Source organism: Drosophila simulans, chromosome 3R (genome assembly GCF_016746395.2).
Source record: "Drosophila simulans strain w501 chromosome 3R, Prin_Dsim_3.1, whole genome shotgun sequence".
NCBI lineage: Eukaryota > Metazoa > Arthropoda > Insecta > Diptera > Drosophilidae > Drosophila > Drosophila simulans.
This window is the reverse complement of record NC_052523.2, coordinates 12,210,053-12,234,554: the sequence shown is the minus strand read 5'-3', so window position 1 is coordinate 12,234,554 and position 24,502 is coordinate 12,210,053. Positions and strand designations below refer to the sequence as shown.

General features: G+C 43.8%; 4 protein-coding genes across 9 annotated transcripts in view; 2 read left to right on the top strand and 2 right to left on the bottom strand.

The window, feature by feature from the left end:
• Positions 1 to 1,268: 1,268 nt before the first annotated feature.
• LOC6728157 (inositol polyphosphate 1-phosphatase) lies at positions 1,269 to 2,987 on the top strand. Its single transcript, XM_016175282.3, has 2 exons — positions 1,269 to 1,921; positions 2,231 to 2,987. The coding sequence occupies exons 1-2, from the start codon at positions 1,429 to 1,431 to the stop codon at positions 2,863 to 2,865; spliced, it is 1,128 nt and encodes a 375-aa protein (XP_016034768.1). The 5' UTR covers positions 1,269 to 1,428; the 3' UTR covers positions 2,866 to 2,987.
• A 59-nt stretch (positions 2,988 to 3,046) lies between these two features.
• Positions 3,047 to 6,556, bottom strand: LOC6728156. Of its 3 annotated transcripts, none has more exons than XM_016176764.3 (6): positions 6,448 to 6,554; positions 6,099 to 6,304; positions 4,602 to 6,033; positions 3,774 to 4,540; positions 3,516 to 3,712; positions 3,047 to 3,455 (listed from the first exon to the last, which is right to left on the bottom strand). In XM_016176764.3, the coding sequence occupies exons 2-6, from the start codon at positions 6,239 to 6,241 to the stop codon at positions 3,304 to 3,306; spliced, it is 2,691 nt and encodes an 896-aa protein (XP_016034767.1). In that variant the 5' UTR covers positions 6,242 to 6,304; positions 6,448 to 6,554; the 3' UTR covers positions 3,047 to 3,303. The 3 variants fall into 3 exon arrangements, with proteins under 3 accessions (XP_016034767.1, XP_039150826.1, XP_002103506.2); XM_039294892.2 differs by having other exon boundaries at positions 6,099 to 6,259; positions 6,448 to 6,552; XM_002103470.4 differs by having other exon boundaries at positions 6,099 to 6,556.
• Positions 6,557 to 7,326: 770 nt separating this feature from the next.
• On the top strand, positions 7,327 to 9,549 carry LOC6728155 (origin recognition complex subunit 2). Its single transcript, XM_039295533.2, has 3 exons — positions 7,327 to 8,049; positions 8,118 to 8,963; positions 9,034 to 9,549. Exons 1-3 carry the CDS (start codon positions 7,476 to 7,478, stop codon positions 9,468 to 9,470), a joined length of 1,857 nt encoding a protein of 618 aa, XP_039151467.1. The 5' UTR covers positions 7,327 to 7,475; the 3' UTR covers positions 9,471 to 9,549.
• Positions 9,550 to 10,348: 799 nt separating this feature from the next.
• LOC6728154 (protein roadkill) overlaps positions 10,349 to 24,502 on the bottom strand; it is a 60,912-nt gene continuing 46,758 nt past the window's right edge. For 2 of the 4 annotated variants that reach the window (XM_016176763.3, XM_016176761.3), the window contains 7 exons: positions 13,302 to 13,452; positions 12,881 to 13,002; positions 12,649 to 12,810; positions 12,286 to 12,581; positions 11,990 to 12,168; positions 11,778 to 11,920; positions 10,349 to 11,702 (listed from right to left, as the gene is read on the bottom strand). In XM_016176763.3, the coding sequence (XP_016034765.1) occupies positions 11,558 to 11,702; positions 11,778 to 11,920; positions 11,990 to 12,168; positions 12,286 to 12,581; positions 12,649 to 12,810; positions 12,881 to 13,002; positions 13,302 to 13,379 (1,125 nt within the window). In that variant the 5' untranslated portion in view covers positions 13,380 to 13,452 and the 3' untranslated portion in view covers positions 10,349 to 11,557. Of the gene's footprint in view, positions 11,703 to 11,777; positions 11,921 to 11,989; positions 12,169 to 12,285; positions 12,582 to 12,648; positions 12,811 to 12,880; positions 13,003 to 13,301; positions 13,453 to 13,589; positions 13,875 to 21,560; positions 23,305 to 24,502 lie in introns of those variants that run through there. The other 2 variants (XM_039295532.2, XM_002103468.4) reach the window with 2 other exon arrangements.

Genomic DNA, 24,502 nt, shown 5'->3' with positions numbered 1-24,502 from the left:
TGACAAATGCCATCGGTGGAGCTGTTGATAAATGCCCCCCAGTTCGAGGGGCTGTTTGAAAAATCGTTTGGCCAGAGATCACGCAACGGCCAAATTGAAACGTCACCAGTCGCAAGTGGCCAAGTTGGTTATTGCTGGCCGACTGCTGGTGCTGTTTCTCCATGAATATTAACACATTAAAATGGTAAACGTGGTTGAGTGAAAAATTAACCCAAAGCAGCCGAAATGCGGCTGCAGCGTAAATTATGCAAAGTCATCAAGTCAGCGTTATCCAAACATCAATGGCCTGCAAGGCCTGGGAACAAATTAGCATAAGCCCAGCGTTTCGACGGACCGAGGAGGAGCTCCTCCTGCAGCCCGAGGGAGGATTCGCACACTCCGGAAAAGGGGGGATGCACATTTTAGAAATTCCTCTATAGCCAAAGAAATTTAACAATAATAACTTATTTAATAAGATATATTAGTATCGCATACTTACAATGATGTCTCTACTGATAATGGGATTAATTTCAAGTTGAAAACTATAAAGATCTAATATAATAGGCATTCAGATTCATATTCACTTATTTGAAAGAAACTACCTAATTTTTCTGAGTGCAGGAAGGCCGAGTTAAGGAACAGGGAATGGCCCAGGCATCGCAGGAATGCCACATTGATGCAGTCACTTTGATAGCGCGACATTAGCAGCAATTTATATGCAAATGCAGCCGCGCAGGGCAGATGAGGAGCGAATGGTATGGGATGCAACGGCAACTGATTGATGGTCCCATTTCAAAAGATGCCAAAGTGCGTGAGCCAAGCAGCCAAAGGCAGGGAGTCTGGAGTCTGGCGAGGATCGGGAGCAGCAGCAGTGGGCCATGTAGGCCAGCATCATTAATGCGAATCATTAGCAGTGCTCGCTGATAAGATCGGGTGCAAATTATGCGGCAGTCGCACCTGGAACAAAGCGCTCGAAAAGTCTGGCCATGATTATGATTCCCGAGGGGCGGCGAGCGCGTAATTTTTAATTGCCAATTAAAATTGCTCCAATGAAGATGTGAAAGCTGTCCCAAAAGTACTTCGGACGTAATTTAGGGGGATGCTCCGAATTAAACTTATTACTTAAGCACAACTGTTATAAACATAAAAATGCTTACAAAACTGTAAAACGCATTAATTTGGTATAAGATAAAAATAGTTCAAATATTTGAACTACGCGCCATAGTTCAGTATTTCCATTTCCAGTGCTTAGTATTTTCACAAGTGTGGCCAGCTGAACGGCCTTCCAGTGGCTCCAGCGAGGCGTTTTCGTGGGCGCAGAGAAAAACATACCGAACAAAAATTCACAGCTGGCGAAGAAGGAATAAAATTATAAGAAGCCATAAAAGTGTGGAAATGGAAATGAAAATGGAGCTCAAATAGGCGACAGAAGGCAGCTGGTGGAACAGGATGAGCGGCGAGGAGGAGCAGGCGAGTCTGCTGCGCGTACTGATCAACTGTGCGGAGAAGGCGGCCAACATAGCCAGGACATGTCGCTCCAACGAGCAGCTCCTGGCATTGCTGGTGCAGGAGAAGAGCGGATCCGAGGCCAACGAGCGGTTCGAGCACGACTTCAAGACCCTGGCCGATGTGCTCATCCAGGAGACGATCAAGCACGAGGTGGCTGCACTCTTTCCCGCCATGCAGGATGCCATCCTGGGCGAGGAATCGCCCAATTTCAACAACCAACTGGGCGAGAGTGTCACCATTGCAGTGGGTGCCACTGAGGAGGACACCGCCGCCTGTCTGCAGGCTGTACTCAGCGGGCACGAGGATGCGGCCAGTGCTCTGGCCACCGAAGTCCATCGGGATGTCAGCTTTAGCAGCGAAAAGCTGGGCGAGATTGCCCAACTGCCGGACGAACTGGATTACGGCAATTTGGGCCTCTGGATCGATCCCATTGGTTCGTAGCTCCCACAACTATTTACAAGATCCTAAAGGATATGATAACTATAAATATTGCACAGCACACATTTCTTTATGTTAAAGTGGATCTGCCCACTTTGTTTTCTCTTTAAGATTCTAATTTATTATACTTATACATCGTATGAGTAATTCTTTCTAGTTTTTGTTTATTTATGTGTGTATGCCCTGATTATGATATCACCATCTCAAGCAATCGCAAACCGACGAGCTAATACACTAAGTTCATTTTTGAATCTCAATTGTTTATACATTTTTGTGACTCACCCGATATCGAAATACTTTGCAGACGCTACCGCCGAGTACATTTCGGGTGACACCATGTTCACCGACTTTCCCGGCATCACGTCCACCGGCCTGGACTGCGTCACCGTGCTAATTGGCGTCTACGAACGGGACACCGGAGTGCCGGTGATGGGAGTGGTGGCTCAGCCGTTCGGGGAGAAGCTGGAGGAGAACGTGTACAGCTCCTCGATGTTCTGGGGCGTCTGCCTGCCGACGGTGAGGGCACACAACTGCCACTTCGAGGCGCGCGATGAAAACCGCCGTTTGGGCATCTTCTCCAGCTCGGAACAGTCCGATATCCTTCAGCGTTTCCTCGATCTGGGCTACGAGTTTGCATTCTCCGCTGGCGCTGGACATAAGGCCTTGAAGGTGATTACCCACGAGGTGGATGTGTATCTGCTCAGCAAAGGCTCCACCTTCAAGTGGGACACGTGTGCTCCGCAAGCCATACTCCGTGCGCTCGGCGGAGATGTGCTGGACTATGCGGCCAGTGTGGCGGAGCAGAAGGCAGTGCCATTGAAGTACCTGATTGAGGATGCTGAAGCCGATGCCGATTGGAAGCGAAATGCAGGTGGTATAATCTCCGTGCGCAATGTCGATGTTGTGGACGAGCTGCTGGCCAAACTGGCTGAGCAATGAGTGTTGTTGTTATTTGTTGTAATACCATTATTGCTGTTGTAATTGATTTGATGTATTACACTACGAGTCAGTCGAGTTCGTAGGCATAGAAATTAATAAATGAAACCGACGAACGTGTAAAATATTCATTTTAAATAAGGGAGTTAGCTGGTATTGCCCGTATAATAAAAACTAAAAGAAATAACGAGAATGGATGATATTTGTTCTCTTAAGTGTAGTCTACTTATTGGAGTTTCTTTGTGGTACAAACAATTAATTCTAGTTAATGATGAAAAATTAAAGAAATTCTGAATGAATGATCAACATCCTACTCTTAGTCAAATCTATCTTATCTGCTGGAATAAATGTAAACGAATGATTATCAAAATCATGTTTAAACATACACTTTTGGTGTACTTCTAATGCTAGTCATGAAGAAATGCGAGTTCTTAAGTAAAATTATGCAGTTGGTGTGTTTAGAATAGCCTCCATATCCGGAATTGTAATGAGGCGAGTATCGGGTTCGGGGCCAATCTTAACGCCACATGAAAACTTTGCCTTACGTAGAAGAAATTGCTCCAGAGCCGCAAAATTCTTTGATTTGTCGAAGCCTGCAATGAATTTTTATTAATGTTGCTCTGGGCAAAAATTGAATGGGATTATGTGCATACCCTCTATATAGCACTTCGTGGCATTGACGGCATATATTAAATCGTGAGAAATCGGTTTCAGGTGTTCCACGGCCACATATTCCGTGTTTCCGAAATCAAGGAATAGAATTTTGACCATATTGTCCTTTACCTTTTGGCAGACTCCGCGATACCAGCTCTTATCTTCGCTGAAGAGCGCCAGGCACAGTTCACCAACGCTGCAATTTGGGATAAAGTGTGTAATAAGAAAGGGACAAGCAAATAACGAAAGAACATTACTTTGGTACGTAACCCGGAACAGCATTGTGGTCACATGCTCCCTGACTGCCTGCCAAGCTAAGCATTTTATTGAATTCTTCGGCTTCCTTTCCGTTCTTGAAGTAGGCTGCGGTGATGTAGCCAGTCTGCGGCAATCCGTCAGCGTTCATAAGGATTAGGTTTACCTTGTCGGCTAAAGGAGCTAGATTCTTGGGCAAATCGTTGAAAAGGAAGCGTTCAATGGGCAGAACGTGGGAAGCAGACTTTTTAGTTGGCACAACGGCAGGAGAAGGCGACTCCGGCGGAGAGGGCGGCAGTGAAGGCAGATCATTGACTGCATCCAGCAGAAGTAGATTCTGTGAAGACACCTTCTGCTCTTTGCGAGATGCAACAGGCAATGGACTCGGAGTAGGAGCAGCCTTCGGTGGTGCAACTTCCGATTTTTCCTGTATCGGTGTAAATATAAGAGGCAGCAATCGGGCCGTCAAGGAGCGCGAATCGCCGGAGCTGAATAGCAGGTCCGCGGTCGATGTAGTTGCATCTACAATGTTGAGTTTTAGCAGTTCTTCTTGGGCGCAGAGCTTGTGCAGCATTTGAGTGGCCGCATTGTTGACTGGCACAGCTGCATCCGGAATATTGCACATATTCTGCAACTGCACACGCATCAGATAGACGGGCAAATTCTCCAGGAAGCGACAGGATCTGCGTATTTCCGCCAACTCCACCTTTTGGGTGGCACCCGTATCAACGTTCTTTACTTCGTACATTCCACTAGCATTACTCAATATCTGTAAAATTCGAAAAGTTTTTAGATTTCACTAAAACCCTGCAACATATATATCCACAAACCTCGCCCCGGAAGTGTCCCATCTGCTTGGAGACAACGAGCACGATGCTGCCAACGGAAACGTCACAAGATTCGTTAATGGGAGCGCACTTGTACTCCAGGTGCTTGAAAATTTCCGCATACTGCTTGGCATCTGGAGTGCTGATGTATACCTCCTTAAAGCTGACCAAGTGGGAAATGAATACGATGGAATCATGCACGATTGGTTCACGCCAGTACTTGTGGCCTAAATTGGAAATCTGACCCAGGAACGTGCTCAGGCGGGCCATGCATATCTGCTCGCCCTTGGAATTCAAGGCGGCATTTGCCGAGCGTAACTTTTCCTTGGGCGGCGGATTATCCAGCTTAAACTTGACCGCGAGTTCTGCACCTTGAGTCTGAAGCTCTTCGGGTACGGAGTCCTCCAGCTGAGCGGCAAACACTCGAATGGGCAGGTCAAGTAGTTCGCTGGGAATACGACTCAGTTCGGTGGTTATGGACACTCTACCCTCGTCCATTTCGTAAACCAAAAAGGTGGGCGTCGGTTTTACGATATGATCCAATAGGAAAGCTCGCCGATAACCATCCTTAGTGCGGGCGGCCGCAAAGAAGGTGCATTTCTCCTCGGGGAAAGGCAGCGTAAATGCCTGTTTCGGCTTCCCGGCCATGCTGCAGTTTAATTCTGCGTTGACAGAGCCCATCACGTTGATCTGGAGGAGGGCCAGCTGCGGCTCGTTATGCTTTGGATTTGCCTTAAAGACCCGGATCACCTTGACTTCTGGATTGAGCTGCAGCATCTCCAAGGGCAAACTTAGTGGTATTATCATCTTGGGCTTTAGGTGGGCGTGATAAACACCGTCGCGGGTTTTGGTTCCCAACAGACGGAGCGTCAAGTTCTTATTGACCTGAACTCCAGTGTTCGTGGGCAATTTAACACGGAAAGCGAACGCCTGGTTTTCGGCCATTTTGGGCACAATGGTGTAGATATCCCGAAACGGTGTAGCTACTGTCAGACCGTAGTCAATCATCCGGACATCGGCCACTTGCTTCTGTTGGCAGACCTTCAAAACCTGACCGCGGTGTACCTTGTCGCCCACACTGATGGACACCAGGGTGTCCTCCTGCACGTTTTCCATACGAATAAGCTTCTTATTCTGCATGCAGCGCTGCATGTTGGCCGTCATGCGCTCAATGGTCTCCACGTTCGCCACGTCCACCACCCAGATGGCTCCATCGTTCTCGATGAAGGTCACGCGGCACTCGAAAAAATCCGTGTCAGACGGCTGCAAATGCTCCTGCCAGTTTTTGGAGAGATCCTGCTTGTTGGGCACAGCAGCAGTAGGCTCCAAACATGGGATGGGCGATTTAGTGTGAGTTTTAGCCACAGCAACTTGGTTCTCTTCGCTCTGGATTGGATTCAACGCCGCTTGAAGAGGCCTGATCGCCACCAAGGGTCTGGAAACGCATTTGTATTGTATAAAAATGCACTGCTGCGCAACGAATTTACTAATTTAACTCACGGCATTACGATGCAGAAGTACTTGTGCCTCTGCCAATCATATCTCTGGCACTCTTCCTTGCAGTACGGTTCTCCACATCGCTGGCACATCAATCTGGCCAGTGTGCCACAGATGACGCACGCCTTTTCCTCACAATTTTCCATTTCTTCAATTCCAAGGAACTACGCAAGAACGTGTGAATGAAAGAATGGCGCGTTAAAGAAACGCTGCAAAATGGCAAAAGTAACGGAACTTTGAGCACGCGATGTAGTACAAAGCGAATATCTATTTACGCTGGAAGAGCGGGCTTTCTATGTTTTCGGTTTGAAAAAGAAGGAATCCTTTTTATTAAAGTACGTGCTTCACTCACAAACTTGCGATAAGATCACTGAAATCACTTTAAATTCCAAGCTTGCCGGGCACGCGTTTCAGATCAGCGAACGAACGTGGGAAGAAAGAGAACAGGACGATATCGATATCGATCCCTTCTCGATTTACAGCCATGATGGAAGTAAGCTTTATCGGCAATTGAAAGTAAAGAACAAGTCTTACGATGTTTTAAAACATGAATTAAAACGACACAACATATGCTACATATTCTACAGATTCCAGTTGCAATCAACTTTGCCAAGCAAATTTCGTGGATGTTGACAACTCTCTCTGAACATATTTGAAAACGCAATTCTTGTTTGTGTTAATAATTTTCCAATATTGCCAATATTATTTGAGAATGAACCGCAAGTCCATTGACGACCGCCATTGGGAATAAGAACCTAGTGTAATTTTCCCATTTTAAAATATTGTATTGCTTCAACTTACCGATTTTAAACGCTTTAATTTTAACTTATTTTGCCTTGAATTTCTGGTAAAATATGGCCACAAAGATTTTGTAAATAAATATTCGTATGTATATACGTAAATTTAAAATGTATATTTTGGCCACATTCCTGCTCGTCAAAAAGTTTGTGGTTAATCCGTAAAGAATTTGTGACATTGAAAAAATAACCGCTTTTCACGCACGTTTTGCCAACAAAAACTTCAGCTTTTGTCAGTGACCAGATTGTAATTTTAACTTATCGATAGCGAGGGCATCGAACGTTTTTATCATTGGTTCCATTCTGATTAGAAAAATGTATATATTTCTAAAAAAAAAAAATACACTCATAAATAGATATACATTTATACATTTCTATATTTGTGTTTTAATTGGCATGCCCCTTTATTTTTTTTTTGGCTAGAAACTTAGCTACTTCTTAGGTCGAGAGCTGGCCACACTCTTAACATGTATTAGTTATCGATAATTCCCGCCACTTCTGGGCATTGAGTATATTTTGCAAACTATTTGTTTACCAATTGAATATTTTGATAATCAGGGCCCCCAGTGAAGTGGCAAGCGAGATGAGTGCCAGCAACAAAGGCGGTTACAAGACGCCGCGGAAGGAGAACCTCATGTCCATTGAGAACCTGACCAATTCAGATGAGGAATCCGAGGGCTTGAACACGGCAATGGTTGGCAATGCAGTGGAATCTCAGCCCAAGGTCACCAGCCGGCGTTCCACCCGACGTCCAAGTCCCACCAAGAAATACCAGGCGTACCAGAAGGAAACCAATGGAAAAGACCAGGAGGAGCGAATTGTTGTGAATTATGTGGAAATGTCCGATGAACGGAGCAGCGATGCGGAGGATCAGGAACAAGAAGAAAGCATCGAGGAGTCGGAGAATGCTGCCCGTCCCACTGCCAAGGACCTGCATCTCATCCAATCCGAGTACAATGTGGCCGGCACCAGCATGTTTGGCTTCAATACGCCCAAGAAACGCGATGCCATGGCACTAGCCGCCCTAAATGCCACGCCCTGCACGCCCAAGACCCCGAAAACGCCGCGTTTGGGTGTCAAGACGCCGGATACGAAGCGCAAGAAGTCCACGGATCAGCCCAAGACTCCCGCCCATGTGCGCACCCGCGTCAAGAATCGTGGGTAGCCTTTTTCTGTGTCATGTCACGACTTTTTCCATTATGCATAAATTCATGATCACTTTCAGAAATCGCCAAAATAGTTGCCGACTCAGATGAGGATTTTTCTGGAGAGGAAAGCGACTTTCGGCCCAGTGACGAGGAATCCTCCTCCAGCAGCAGTAGCAGCGATGCTGGCAACTCTTCCGAAAACGACGCCGCCGATGATGAGCCCAAAACACCCAGTAGAGCCCGCCGTGCCATTGTAGTCCCTGTTCTGCCGAAAACTCCATCGGCAGCCCGACTGCGACAATCGGCGAGGGCCAAAAAATCGAATGAGTTTGTGCCCGAGAGCGATGGTTACTTTCACTCGCATGCCAGCAGCAAGATTCTCACTTCGGATCACACCTTGGATCGCCTAAAGAATCCTCGCCTGGCCGCCGATCGTGTTTTCAGTTTGCTGTCGGAAATCAAGCTATCGGCGGAGCATGAGGGTTCTATTAATGCCATAATGGAGGAGTATCGTTCGTACTTTCCCAAGTGGATGTGCATTCTGAATGAGGGCTTCAATATACTCCTATATGGATTGGGCTCTAAGCGCCAGCTCCTGCAGTCATTCCATCGGGAAGTTTTGCAAAAGCAAACGGTGCTGGTGGTGAATGGCTTCTTTCCCAGTCTGACCATCAAGGATATGCTGGATAGCATCACAAGCGACATATTGGATGCGGGCATTAGCCCGGCTAATCCACACGAAGCAGTGGATATGATCGAGGAGGAGTTCGCACTGATACCGGAAACACATTTGTTCTTAATCGTCCATAATCTGGATGGAGCCATGCTTCGCAATGTGAAGGCACAGGCGATTCTTTCGCGCCTGGCGCGCGTACCGAACATTCACCTACTGGCCTCCATTGATCACATAAATACCCCACTGTGTGAGTGCTCCAATGCTTTGAGATCTTTATAGTGCGACAGCAAAACTAATTATTGTTACCGAATTTGCAGTGTGGGACCAGGGAAAGCTGAGCAGCTTCAACTTCTCGTGGTGGGACTGCACAACAATGCTGCCATATACGAACGAAACTGCGTTCGAGAACTCGCTGCTGGTGCAGAATTCCGGCGAATTGGCCCTCTCCTCGATGCGCAGTGTCTTCTCATCGCTAACGACCAATTCGCGTGGCATTTACATGCTGATTGTCAAGTATCAATTGAAAAACAAGGGCAACGCCACGTACCAGGGCATGCCGTTCAGGGATCTCTATTCGAGTTGTCGCGAAGCCTTTTTGGTCAGCTCAGATCTGGCACTGCGTGCCCAGCTCACCGAGTTCCTCGACCACAAGCTGGTCAAATCGAAACGGAGCGTTGATGGCTCCGAACAGCTAACCATTCCCATTGATGGCGCACTGCTGCAGCAGTTCCTCGAGGAGCAGGAGAAGAAATAGGCCAATCGGCGTAATTTTAGAACATATTAATTTATTATCTAATATTGTTAAATACAATTACAATTTCGCTTTTTAAAAATGTTGTGTTGCTGTCACTTGTATTGCCCATGAGTGCGCAGTGTTTGTTTGTCAATTTCTACACATTTAGATTGGCATGCATAAAAGTTGTCGCTTCGCTAGAAGATACACATTCTAGATGGCTAGCTCTTTCCTCAGCTCCAGTTGCGAGCATATAGCAACACAAAACTTCACAAACTTCCACGACTGCGGGGATGACCGCATTTGGATACGATTTTAAGGATTAGAAGAGGCGAACTAAACATAGCTAAGCATGCCAAAATTATAAAGACTCACTACCGTCTGGCCATCCCGTGCTCCTCATCCATTCCAAAGGCTAATATCGGTTACCTATTACTATACAGACACGCACATACACAGATTAAAGCGTTGGACTTGTAACTAGTTAATTGTGCACTCGAAACGAAATGTAATTGCTGCGACTAAGGCTAGTTTATTTACACTTTCTTGATAGCAAATCACATGCGAAGTCAATCGGAAGTACACATACAATGGGAATCGTTCATGGCTGGCTCCTATTAATATTATTTAGAGTTTATTGCAAAATTCTACCCCTTTTCCTGAATACCTGAATTGTACACACCGAGTCTGCGATCAGCATTTTTGCATATAAAAATGTCCTTATCTCCTGCGCCGCACATTTCTTTTGTTTAATAGTTAGATAATTGTTATCACGTTTACTTTGCTCGTACATAATTAAGCTTCGTTTGTGGGAATTGTAGAATGGTTCTGAATCAATCAGAAGAGAAACCACCCAAGAGAATCTCCCCTTTACAAAATGAATCGATGCAAGAGTGGTGTTGGTTTTTCACTTTTATCGGCTTACTATACACAAATTGCTACTGCTTGCGTTTATTTCGACAATGCTTTGTTTGTTTGTTTTCATAGTTTTGTACAACAAATTAATTACATTTTGCGCTTAACAAAGAGAAACAGGCGTCTGATTTTGAAATTTAGATACTTAAGAAAAGAAGAGGGGAATCGAAAAACAAAAGTTCAGGCATAAGTAAATTAAAGTTTAGAACTCTGGTAAACCATAAATTTTTACATTCTCCTCGGTTTCAAGGGGAGTTCTTCGATTTTGGTGGGTGGTGGGTGCAATTAAACCTTGAATGCTCTGAAAACTTTTCCGAGTTTACATATACACAATATATAAATCAACTTCATTATCATATCCGTATCATTACTCATTTACTCGTTACTCATTAGTCATACTCATCGAATATACATCACAATCAAAGTGTACGCTTTGTAATTATACGCAGTAATCGGTAATTATAATAGTAATAATAGTAATAATAATAATAATAATAGTTACGCTTTCTCAGTGAATTTCTTTATTTCTGCTTGTATTTATGCCTTCGATTTTTACTTTTAGCTTTTACTTTACTTTAAATTTAATTTATTTTACTTTCCGTTTTGTTTTTTATGCTCTTTTTTTGTTTGCATTATTTTTTAGGTATTTTTTTGTTGTTGTTTCCTCTTTAATTGCTGCTTTTGTTTCAAGTTGTGTTTTGACTTAAGATTAAAATTAATTCATAATTATTACTCGTAAACATATTAATCATAAGGTAATATTAAATCAACAAATAAAATACATTTAAAATCAAGTTTATCAAAGTGAATTAAATTACTTGAAATCGAAACAATAAACGGTACGGCTCGCTCTGCTTTTGCTCCTGCATTTGCATTATCTGTCTGCGTTTAACATAATATATTGCGTTTGTAGTATTGCCGTATGCATTCTTGAGGTTTTCCGCCAATCGATCCATCAGATATCTCACACGACTGGAGTTCTGCTTTCTGTTGCGATTGTTGAATCGATTGTTGGTTGTTGTAGTTTGGGTTACTTGTTGTTCTGGTTGTTCTTGCTGTTGATTGTTGATTGTAGTTGGTGTACGAATTGCTGCTGCTGTTGTTATAGTAGTTGCTGTTGTTGCTGTAGTTGTTGTTGTTGTTGTTGTTGTTATTATTGTTGGTGTGTTGTTTGTGGTTGTTGCATTGTTGTTTCAGCTCATTTTCACGCGTTTCCTTGGTGGTCCAATTGGTGGGATTTGTTGTGTTGCGAGCGCACGAAATGCCTCCGCTATCAAATGTGAATGTGTTGTGATCATATTTTGCCAGCCGGAGGTTTCCATCACATCGGTGGCATGACTGTAAATCGAGTAAAATCATCGGTTAGCCAACTGATTGGATCAGAGGTGGTAGTAGTAACATTTAACAACTTACGTATTTATGAAATCTATCGTTTGTGCTTTCAATTGATCCGCACTGTGGAGATCAGCTAATATTAGTGTTTCGGCTGCTGTTTCTACAGAGAGATTGACGCACAGCGCCTCCTCGCACATCACTTTCAGCTTTTCGAGTGCATACTGCAATATAGACGAGATCTTTGATTAGTAAACCATCTTGAATAGCGCGCGATTCGGGGGCACACTCACCTTATCAGCAGCCGCTAGGAGATCATCAGCCATTTTTTCTAGATTGGGCGCCTTGCCCGTGTATATGAATCGCAGCATTTCTTTAAGAACCTCATGATCCACATCGGTTATGGCGACACGATTCAGCTTTCGCTCCTCCATCTCATGCTCGAACATGGCCGCAAAGACATCGCTGCGCGCTGCAAGTAAAGAAACGTATAATAATTAGTATTACTCGTTCGTCACTGGTCAAATAACCATAAGGTGTGGTCTGCTGGGATCTGGTGATCTGGAGATCTGTTGATCTGGTCTCTTACCTGCCAATATGGCCTTGTGCGCCTGGAACTCTCGACCGCCCACGGAGAGCGTGACGTCGCTGAACTTCTCGTTGTCAAAGAGATTGCCGAGATCCTCGGACAGCTTGCACTCGGGCACTTTGAACTGCACGATATTGGATTGTCCGGAGATGTTCACGCTGTCCGCCACGACGCTGACCTCGCAGAAGATGGTCAGCTTGTCCTCCGGCAGCAGGCCGTTGGCCTCGTCCAGCAGGAAGTCGCGGCGGATGAACTTCTTGAAGCCCCAATCTTTGCCCTGCACAAAACGATAAGCTCTGCGGGAGGGGAATATATGTTTTAGTTGATGATCAATCGTTTGTGTTTACAGATTGCTGGACATACCTTTGGGATTCCATTGCTTTGGTTTCCTCACGCTTCGCATTCAGTATGGAAAATTTGAACTTGGCTCTGACTTCTGATTTATTACACGAAACTAACAGTAAATATAAAGAAAGGTAATCCTTGCTCTCCTCGTCGAGACCCTTGGGGTTAACCCGTAAACACCTGTGTGGCACAAAAAAAAAAAGGCATAAGTATCTTGTGGTTCAGTGGAGCTAGTGATTTATCTACTCACCATTTTAGTTTGTCATTAGCACCGGCTGAGAATGTGGACGATTTGAGTACCTCACCCATTTCTTCCCGACAAAAACTAAAGTTATTTATGGTCCACATATAACTAAATTTAACCACTTTGACCTGCGAATGAAACGAATAGTGGGGTTAATATATAATTTCCCACGTAAATAGCGCCACAAACTTATCCGGTTTCCTACACCTGAGCCACTCAACACTCAACACACCTGTACCTGTGCACTCGCAACGGAAATGCACTTACAACCATATGGACTCTCGGTTTACAATATTTGTGAAATCCGATCGGTTGGCTGCTGACTGGCTGGCTGGCTCAGATGTTTGCAAATCCATAGGAATGCCGAAAACCCACAGACAGGGATGTGGAAACCTAATCCGTTCATGGGGTCTCTGGATGCACTTACCTGCGTGTAGCACCAGTTCTCGGCAACTGGCGTATTAACTTCCGGCAAGGGCGGCGATGGTACACGGCTGACCGCCATCGTGCTACTGGATGCGTGCAGGTTCGAGGTGACTCTAGCTGTTTGGCTTGCCTGACATTCGTTCACCGGCAATCTGCAAGGAATTCGTAAAGGGGAAATGATCGGGATTAGTACGGAATAGCAGAGGATGCAGCTAATCAAAGCGCTTAAGTTGATATTAACTATGATGGGTTTACTACTACTGAGTATAGAATTCGGAGTGGGGGTCACCTTGGCTCTTGTATGAGATCCATGATGCTGCGCTCGAACTCAACTTTGACGAAATTACTGTCGGAATTCGAGTTCCTGGCCAAAAGATTGAGCAGCTTCAACAGCAGCGAGTTCTCCAGCTTGCCGCCCGTTGAATATCACACAGAGTCACACAATATATATAAAGTTAATTCGCGCAGAAGTTTTTCCTTTGCAGGATTTAGTGATTTTTCTTTGCTAATTAAAACGATGGACGAGACACAGACGCATGGACAAGACGACGAAACGAAATGCGCCAAAAAGTGGAGCGTTCATAATGGCTGAAGAGCAATGGTTCTCGAGGTCCGTTATTCCGCACAGAAATCGGAGAGCAGATGCAATCCAGATAAAGATAATGACGAAGATAGAGCTTTCGAAGCTTTCCGATTGCATTCAGCGATTGTTAAAAGTTAAGCGCCGCCGCAACAAAATAGAAATATCATATAAAAACGTTAACGTTAAAATATCACAAGGAAAACACGCACAACCGTTGCGCAGGAGCAGCAGTGGAAAACTGACTGATGGACCCGGAAAATCTCGGCAGGCAGGAGGATTTAGGAGCGCTGCAGATGACAGCAAACAATGGACCAGGAAAATGCTGGCCAGGAGTGGAAAATTGACAAACAATGGGTCAGTCAGCCAGTCGCTGAGCGGAGGGTGAAGGTGAATGTGAATGTGAACGTGAGCAACTCACTCACCTTATAAAGGTGCAAGAAGGTGTGAGGGAGATGGAGAGAGGGGGTGGGGGAGGATGGGCAGAAGGATCTGCTGACACACAAAAGCAACAATAACACAGTCCTTACGGCCACATGTGTGTGCGTGTGTGTGTGTGTGCGCAGATGCAGATGCAAGACGGCAAATGGCAGAGGAAACGGCTTTCTTACACAGAGAGAAAAATATTACAAAACTAATTGAATAATTCAACAAATTCCAACTAATTTTAAACTTAAGTTATTATTATAATGATGATTAAAATGATTAAATGATTAATGATTAAAATCCTTAAGATTTATAAATATATCATTGATAGGAGTTTAAAATCCATATTATATTAGTAAGCCTAATGCGGTATTGCAGTAATCCATTTTCGTATTTTAAGGACATTCAATTAGGATTCATCGATCTGAGAATTTTCCCTGTGCAGATGCAAGGCGTGGAAAATGTCGGAAAAATCTGTGCAAGGCTGCGGCACACGAGCGATTTACAGCTCAGCTCAGCTCGACAAGGTTGAGATTTTCAAGGTGCTGCCCGTTTTCTGCGGCTGCTGGCGATTTGATGGCCATCATCAAATCCAGCTGAAGGACCTTCAATGGGCCTCGTGTGTGTAACAGTGTGAGTGCGAGTGCGAGTGTTAGTGTGAGCCATCAAAAGGTTGACGCAGCTCGTCAAGGTGAACAAACCGTAGACCGCGTTTTTAGCACTCAGTAAAGCCGCTTTATTCAATTTTTAGTGAGTGTGCCTTAATGTTAATGACATTGATTTGGCATTGGGGCCTCAAGCTCCCTCTCGCTCTCTCTATCCAAAATACACCCATCCCTGTCGCTCTTTTTGGAAACCAAGGGCCTTTGGAGCCAAACATTTTTGTTTTGTTATGACATTGAAATTCATTTGTTTGGCGCCACAAGGCGAATGACAAAATCACAGAAGTTTGGGCCCAAGAAGGTTGAGCTTGGGGTAGAGTAAAGTAGATGTTGTAGTCAAGAACCTGATAATCGAATAAAGCTGGGCAAAGGTGAAAAGCATGACTCATGGAAGACAAAAAGTACACTTTATATATAGGATTAAAGATGTTGAATAATAAATAACATTCTATTCTCCTTCATTTCCCTTAACATACACTGACCATAGGAAACTATAGTATTAACTCCGTTTGAGTGTAAATAAATGGAAATTGTTTGGCAAACACACACCTGGACACAAATCCCACCGATTCCCGTGGTCATGCGCCATTCGATTTGCTTACTTAGCCAGCGAAAACCATTAGTTCTGCTGCAGAACAAACCCACATAGTGTGCGAGTGTGGTCCAAAGGATCCGAAAGATCTCAGGGCCAAAAGGCATCGACAAACAGCCGACAACAGCTGGGATGCGACGAATGCAGTTGGTCATGGATCGGTAGGTAGAACTCATCTCCACGGGGGATCGCCCATTTGTGTGGTGGGCTCCTCGCTCCTCGATCAACATGGATGTGCATTTATGACAAATGGAGGGGAAGAGCACGCGTTAAAACATTTAATAAATTGGTTTGGATCGGGAAAGCGGGTTTCTTTTGACCAGCTGCTCGCTCATGGGGGATAAAAATGAAAGAAAGACTGTGGCTTTTCAATGCAAAAAAAAAAAGAAGGAAAAGTTATATAATTTGGCAGCGACTCGCTTTGGCGCTTTCCACACTTCCGGCAACTTTTCATTAGCATTTAAATGAAATTTTATAAAGGCAGCAACAACAAAAGGCAATAATAAACGAAACGAACAACAACAAGCGACACCGAAAATGGTGAAAATTTTTCATTTTTTTTTACAACAAATTATCGCATGGCTTTTCACTTGGCGTTTTCACCAACAACAAAGGCTCCTTTCACTCGCCGCCTAAACTACAACAACGACAACAACAAATGAGTTGAGTGAAAAACGCTTTTCAGTTGTCGCCGTTGTTTTCGAGCCAAAAGGAAACGCTTTTCTTTGCTTTTCTTTTGGTTTTTTACATAAACGCGGCGCCGTCGCTGCAAAAACACAGATGCAAAGATACATTTTTTCTCTCCTCATTTTCATTTTTCAGTCGCCAACCAGACCGAGGGAAGAAGAAGAAGCAGCAGCGACGGCCACGGCGGCATCAATTTAATTTAAATAATGTGAACTTTCATGCCAATGAAAATGATTTCAAAAGAGAAACTCAACGCAGTCCAACTCCCAAAACAAACTCGACAACTTGACTTCCGCTACAAATGCAACAGAGGCAACAAACGTTCAAAACAACAACACAAGCAACATCTTGAACAACGCAAAACAACAATGATGACACCCACCCAACCGAGGAAAAAGGGTTAACTTTGGGCGCAGGGAATAACTAATTGGCGGTTAGGGGTTAAGGGAAAAACTATCAACTAGGATAGATGGCACTTTAATCCTTAAAGTATAGGATATTAATATTAATATGTAATGTGTAAGTTGAAAATAGGCATTATATCCTTAATTAAAAGAATATTTTAACTATATTCAAAACTGTATTAGAAAAACCAGGAATCTATTTATATCTTTTGTAACTATTTAAAATCCCTTTAAGTTGCTAATCCTCCATTTTTTAGAGTGTGCCCAGCCGCCATTCACACGACAAACCGAAAAACTCTTTCTCCCAATTTCCCCGCGGAGTGTCAACAGTTTGACGCATATTAATTTTAAAAACTCCCACGCTCAACATTTCTTTCGGTTTCTTCGTTTTGGTTTCGGATATCTTTTTTTTTTTTTGCTTTGGTGGGGGGAGTTTCGTTTTGGGTCTTTCACTCAAGACTCCGTCGACGGATTCGATGCGTCGTCGTCCATTTGCCTGCCTTTGGAGTTACTTTGCAGTCGGCATTTCTGCGGAGGGAGAGAAAGCTTGGCGTCTCGCCCTGTCCCGCTCTGGCCGTGCTGCTGTCGCACTCGCACTCACGCTCGCATTTGCAGTTTTGCTTGCAGTTTTTCGTGAAAGTCGATTCGCAGTTGTTGTTGTTATATAAAGCGTACGAAATCATGTAAGTAGAGTGAAATTTGCCTGCTGCTTATTTTTTTTTAACTGCCTTGTTTGGCCTATGCGATTGTTTTTCGCACTAATGAAAACAATTGAAAGTTGTGGAAAATTATGCTTCCATAATTATACCCTTAACTGACTTGACTTTTCCACAGCATTGCTTTCATTAATCCAATTAATGGATCAATAAACTTTGGAACAGGAGTGAGAAATTCAAAGTGATGGTTATGATTAACCATTCTAAGTGTATAACTTTATGAAACTGTAGTTGTTTGTTTGCTCTGATCTCATTTCGAAAATCCATAAAATCGCGTCCCATTTTCAACGCATAACTTTAATGCTGTTAATTTTTACATAACTGCTGCGTTGCTTGCGTTACAGATTTCAAATGCTAATCAACGTGTGTCACACTTTTTGTGTGGCCGAAAAACAAAAAAACTAGGCCGACACAAACCAAAACCATTTTTGCTAAATTTATTTGACACTTTTTTTTGTTTGGGCATTGCAGCATATGCAAATGAAAGTTTATGCTCGTGCTAATAACAAATTAAAATGAGCGAAAATATGTTACGCAAAAAGGAAATGAGGTGTAATTATTTGTACTTAGCAGATATTAGATAAATATTTAGTTCAAAAAAACATTAAATATTGTCTTTAGCTATCGATAGATGTAATTGATATGATATTGTAAATGATAAATAAACATCATTCTTAAAAGAAACAAAAATCGGTGAAAATCGAAATCCAGTCCATCACTTAATATCGATGATTTGCTCTAAATATCGATTTCCAGTTAAATATGGTGCTTGCTTAGGTGTTGCAATAAAAATCCATATTTTTCTAGGTGCGCAGGCGCGTAGGCGTTTCAGCTTCGACGCCGGCAGCGCAGTCGGCAGCGAGTTTCACCGAAGCAATAACAAGAAGAAAAACAATAAACCCGATGCTACAACAACGAAAAGTGGAAACACGAAGCTCGAAACGAGAGCAAGTTTGCTGACAGCGGAACGCGACTTTATGTAATCGTAAAAACTTGTTTGATGACGTAGCTGTAAGCCGAGCTTGAGAGATCTCTCTCGCTCTTAGTTTCTCTCTTTGCCGCTCTTTTGCCGAAAGCACGTTGTCGTTTTAGCGCGTGTCTCAAAACATACACACACACACACACATGGACAGCAATATCACCTTTTACCAGCTGCTTTTGTTGGATAATAAATTTTCAGTTGCAAACAAGTTTTGCGGGCAGAGCGGATCAGAAATGAAATCAATAAATTAATAATAAACCAAGCAGCCAACCAACCAACCAACCACATGTTGTGTGCCCAATTTTCATTGAAACGTTTTGGGCCAAACTTTTAGCTTGTTTGCATTTTGCCGCTTTTACCTCTTTCTCTGCACTTTCTAAACAAATTGTGAGCGAGAGAGAAGAAATTGGCTTTCATGCGTTTTCACATTTTGTTTTTGTCGTGCTTTCTTTTTTCTTTTCTTTCATTTCATTTCATTTCTTTTCTTTTTTTTTGTTTTGTGGCGTTTTGCTTGGGATTTCTACTACTTTTTCTTTAGGCGCAAGCGTCGTGATCTTGTTGGCTTAAAAGATCTTCTTTTTTATTGGCTTAGAAATTCTTGCCTGATTTCTTCGAGAGATCTGTATCTGTTCTAAATAAAATGTGGGTTGAGTGAAAGACCGGGCGAGATTTTCGGTTTACGATCATCGGGTGAAATGTGTTAAACAAAGTGAAAACTCACCACCGAGTTCAATTATAGTAAAAATATAAAAATGTTTACTCGTTTTTTGCTCAACGGCGGCTATGTTAATGAATTTAATTTCGCTATTTTTGAAAGTTTTACATTTTAAATAATTTATGAAAACTGCAAAATTAACCGAGCAGGCAACAACTAGCAAAAATTGGAAAGTTGCACTGGCAGCACAACACGATTTGTTAATAATTGGTTGAACTCGGATTTTTGGGGGAAAGGAATTGATTTATTAGCACAGCAAAGTTCACAGCAAATGTTGCAGCAACATGTTGCCAAGCGTTGGAGCAACATGACCAGCAACGCCAGCCCTTTCACAGCGAAAATCAGTGAAGCAAACTTCCCGTCTCTTCCCATTCGAGCAGATAAAACACAAAAACCGCATACCGAGACCAAAGGGAAGACTATAGGCCATATAATACATACACCCTGTATTCGAAACGCAGTAAGGGCTTTTCTTTGGAGCTCGAAACGGAAATGCCCTGTGCAGCGAAATATGAAAGTTGGTGTCAAGGCTTGGAAATGATATTGTTCACATGCTGAAAATTTTAATTTAAATTTATATTAAAATAGATATGTGGAACTGAATTATATCACAATTATTTCATAGAATTAACTTTTCCAATTCAATTTAGATCGTAAAGACTAATTCTCAGAATTGATTTCTCCAAAAGCCCGCACTTATTTTAATCATAATGTTTGTCGGCATTTTTAGGTAAGGCTGCAGACTTCAGTCGAAAGCCAGCTGATAAAGAACAGTCCGCAATCAGCGGCCCATGACTCAGATTCGTCAGACGTCGGCGTCTGGGACAAAGAACGTTTTTTGTTCGAAATGCTGTGGATTATCGGGCAATTTGCAGCAAGGCAAGGCCAGAGAAAATGAGCAACAAGTGCACGAAATTCAGAACGCAGCGCCCTAGTGAAAAGTGAATAAGTACGGCAAAAACAATAACAATAACATTAACAATTACTGGCACATGGTCAAAAGCATTAAGAAAGAAACCGACCACGAGCCATGGTCTCGATTCTGCAGCTCTCTTCTTCAATGACGAAGCAGCAGCTGCGGCTTGTATGTAGATGTTGCTGCTGCTGCTGCTGCTGCTGTTGCAGCTGTTTGCTGACCCCAAATGACAAAGGTTGGCACGCAAGCCGCCCACGCCCATTAATTAGCCGAAAATTGAGAGCCACTCAAGCACAAGAAACAAAAAAAAAAGAAGAGAAGAGAATAAATAAAATAAAATAGCGTAGAGAAGTAGAGAGGGCCGACCATCAGCATTTGTGTTTACCAAATTGTTATATTTTCTGTTCATCTTTTTGAGGTTAGGCGAACGCCTTTTGGGGTCACCGTGTGAAAGCAGCAGCAACGAGAGCGAAAAGGAGAGCATGTCGGAGCGAAAGAGAAAGCCTACGGCCAGTGGAAAGAGAGGCAGCTATTAAGGGTGGCTGATATATAGGGGAGAACTTAATTACTTAAGTTCTGTGTGTGTTTACTCGCCCCGGGGAAAAGTTACGACATTTCTCCAGTTCTCGATGGGGCGAAATGTAGTACAAAACTCGGTTGTTTCAGGGTGATCAATAGAATTAGTAAGCAAATCATTGAGTTTCATTCACACCAAAGAAACCAATTACTTACGCAAGTAAGGTCATCTCAAAAAACCATCTAGGTTACCCCCGAGGTTGCTAACTAAAACCGAAACGAACGTATACGGAAAAAGTACAAGTCATCAAAATTAAATATATATATTCGTATATGCATATGAAAAAATGGCTGAGAAACTTTTACAAAACAAACTGTTGTTTGTTCGGCGGTTTTGTTTGTTTGTTGTGGCCGTTACCCAAGGATGTGACAATGGTTACTCGAAATGTGGCCAAGAACGCCAGGGGTTCGGGGTGGAAAAGGTCCTGGAAACTAAACTGGGTCATCAGCACACATCTCAAGTGGATTTCGGTTTCCAATTGGAGGGCCAACGATTGTTGACACTGGTTAATGTGCGTCCGTTTGTGTTGCCAATTACTTGTTGCTAAGCTGGCCAATTCGAGCTTAGTTTGGCTTATTGAATGTTTTTTTTTTTTTGTGTGAGAATTTCATGTTTTGGATCATAAGTTCATATGATAAAGAATTCTTGCGCTTAAATGCAATACTGGTTAGTTTTGAAAGGTCTTCTTTGACTTCGCAGATAATTCAGATAATGCCTTAAAGTTCAACTTTTGTCATTAACCGATCGCCACACATTCAAGACCACCTAGTTAGCATATAAATAGTATGCATTTGCCATAGCCACTGCTTTTTATAGTAGGTGTTAATGGCTCAAGTGCACAAATGCCAATGGCTGGCATTTAAACAGCAATAATATTTATGCAAATGTGTCTAGTAGCCCTACAGAGATGTGTTCTGTTTTCATTTAACTACTTGGCTAAAGAGATCAGAAAAGGGGGCGGAAAGATCGCGCTCAAATGGGCCAATGGGCGTGGCATATTTACCTTTTATCACAGAAATTTGCGGCGGCGTTACAAAATTCCTTAGAATTGGGGCATTTAACTAATAATACTAGGCACAGAGGAGATTGTTGTGGTTGCTGTTGATTGTTGCTGCTGTTGCTGCTACTGCTGCTGCTGCTGCTGTGGTGTTGATGATGGCTGCTGCTGCTGCTGTGGTGATGGTGGTGGTGCTGCTGCTGTGCAGGATGGGCGCAATTATAATGTTGCTGTTGTACCGACGATTGCTGATAGGAGGAGGAGGAGGATGATGATGTGGATGCAGATGGAGATGCCGTTGCGGAGGACGAGGATGCACTGAGGGGATGCTGATGTTGCTGCTGGTTCAGATGCCGCCTGATGGACTGATTGATGCGATTCGTTATGGAGTTGGTCAGCGCCGAATGATGGCTATGCAGATGGTGTGACGAAGAGGAGGATGAGGCGGCCACCGACGAGGAGGCTGCTGGTGCGGAGGAGGAGGACGAGGAGGAGGAGGCGGCTCCGAACAGGCGGCTGGCAATGATGCTGTTGCTGTGGTGATTGCTGTTGCTGCTGCTGCTGCTGCTGCTGCTGCTGCTACTGCCACTGTTGCTGTTACCACCGTTGTAGTGCGTATTGCCCGCACAGGCGCTGCTGCAGTTGTTGGAGGAAATCGCACTGGACGAGGGCGAGGGGGCGGACCGCGTTAGTATGTGCTGCAAGTTGCTGCTGCCGAATGCCGCCTGCAGTATGTTGCTGGGTGTTGCCAAATGCTGCGCCAGTGTTGCCGAGCCACTTCTACTGGTTGCTACTGCTGCTGCTGCTGCAGCCGCTGCAGTTGCTCCACTTTCGTAATTCAGGTGACCCAAATGCTGTTGCAAAACCGAAGGCGCAGCTTGCTGCTGTTGCTGTTGCTGTTGCGGTGGTGTTGCCGTTGCTGCTGGCGTGTGTGGGTGGTGTTGCTGTTGCAGCGACGATCTGCGCAATAATACTGGTGGCGTCGATATCAATTGCTGCAGGCGACTGCAATTGCCGCTGCTGCTGCTGCTGGCCGCTGCTCCTGTGGCGACTGTTGCTGTTGCTGCTGATGCTGCTGCCGCAGATGTTGCTGCCACAGATGTTGCCGCTACCGTTGCAGTTGCAACTTCAGGCGCATTCTGAGGCTCACCGTTCTCGCAGCAACAATTATCGCTGGTAGCAGGTTGCTGCTGTTGCTGCTGCTGCTGCTGATGATGTTGCTGTTGCTCTAAATTCTCATTTTCATAGATTTCATGCACACTTCGCTTTTTCTTGATTTTCACATAGGGCTCAAACATTTTACAACTTTGATAGCAAACACTTCGAAACACTTACACACCTTTATCTATTTGGATTTGATTTGAATTGATTATAAAATATACGGATTCCTCCTGGCTTGCGTAAAAAATTGCTCAACTTTTTTGGTGCTTATAAATTTTTCATTTGCACAAATCTCTTTGTTGCCACATGCCGTTTGCTTGATATTTTAGTTGCCTTACGATTTGTATATAATTTTCGAGTGTGTGCTCGATTTTGTTGTTTCGAGTAGTAGTATTTGATTTGATTTTTTCTTTGCTTTTTTTTTTTTGTGTTATAGTTATATTTGGTGGGGCGACACACGAAGCGAGAGAGCAGGCGAATGGCGAATCCAATCGAATCGAATCGAGTCGAGCGCTCACAAAACGAACGAACCGCTCCGCTTGAAAGTGCGCGTTGAAATGAGCTGAAATTTGAAAATACAGAAATTTCCGCCGTTCGCTCGCGACGCCGACTGCGATGCCCACTGCGATTGCGACGCCGGCAGCGCTGCTCGTTTCAGTTCCCACTTCGTTTCGCAGCGTTTCTCTCTCTGCGTTTCACCATGTAACACACACGCACACCTACACTTTCGTTTCGCTTTGTGTGAGGTCGATGAGCACATATGGGGAAAACTATGGGTGCAGGGAGTCGATAAGCAGGTACCCTAAATTATACTCAATTGCATTGCCAAGTTAAAAATACATAACTTGATAATACAACATTTCCTTCATCTACACAACATAATATGGTAATTCTAATTGGCAAACATCCAGAGAGATACGCTCAAGTTCAAAACCCATTGACACATATGCCATGTTTCGCAAAGAATGAACCATTGTAAGGGGCATACCTTTATATTCTACGATTGCTGGGTAACAAAAGGAAGTGAGAAAGAGAGAGAGTGAGTGAGAGAGGCCAAGTGCGCAAGTGCAAAGAGTGAGAGCAAGAGTGAGAGAGCGAACGTTGAGGGCCAGCTGATAAATGGTTGCGCGTGTGTGCCGCACACACTGCGTATACGCGTTTTTCGAGTGTGGGTGCGCGTGTGGTCGCAGGACGGAGGTTACATTTGCCGGCGGTCCTTGGCGTGGCGATAAACGGTAATCACTTGCTCACAGAGGCGGTCCGATCCGGTGTGCACCCCCCACCGCCCCGCTTTCCCGTTGACCACCTTGCTAGCCTTCTGGCGCGTCCTTCAAGGGCTTCTTCCTATTATTCATGCACACACCCATACGCACGGGGCTACGGAAAAGTCATCAAGGAATATGGGCACCATCTGAAAAGCCTCCAATCTCCATACACGACAACAAAAGTAATTGGTCCATTTTCCAAGGGAACTTGACACAAGGGAAGTTTGTTTCCTTGAACCACCTCAATCAAGCAATTTTCATTCATTTTCTAGCCAGTTTGGATCTTAAAATATGAAATATGTATGAATCTTTTTCAATTATTGGTCTTAACAATCAGGAATCATATTAATCACTTTAGAGAGCTTTTTTTTTTAGAAATATTGAATCTTAAATAACTTTTTCTCAGTGCACCCTGTCTGTTGTTCCCGCAGGAACAGTTGACATTGGAACGTCCTATCGACGCACATCGCCGGGAAACGTAAGCTGTCGTCCTTTGTCAGAAAATTGTTTTTTTTTTCTTCT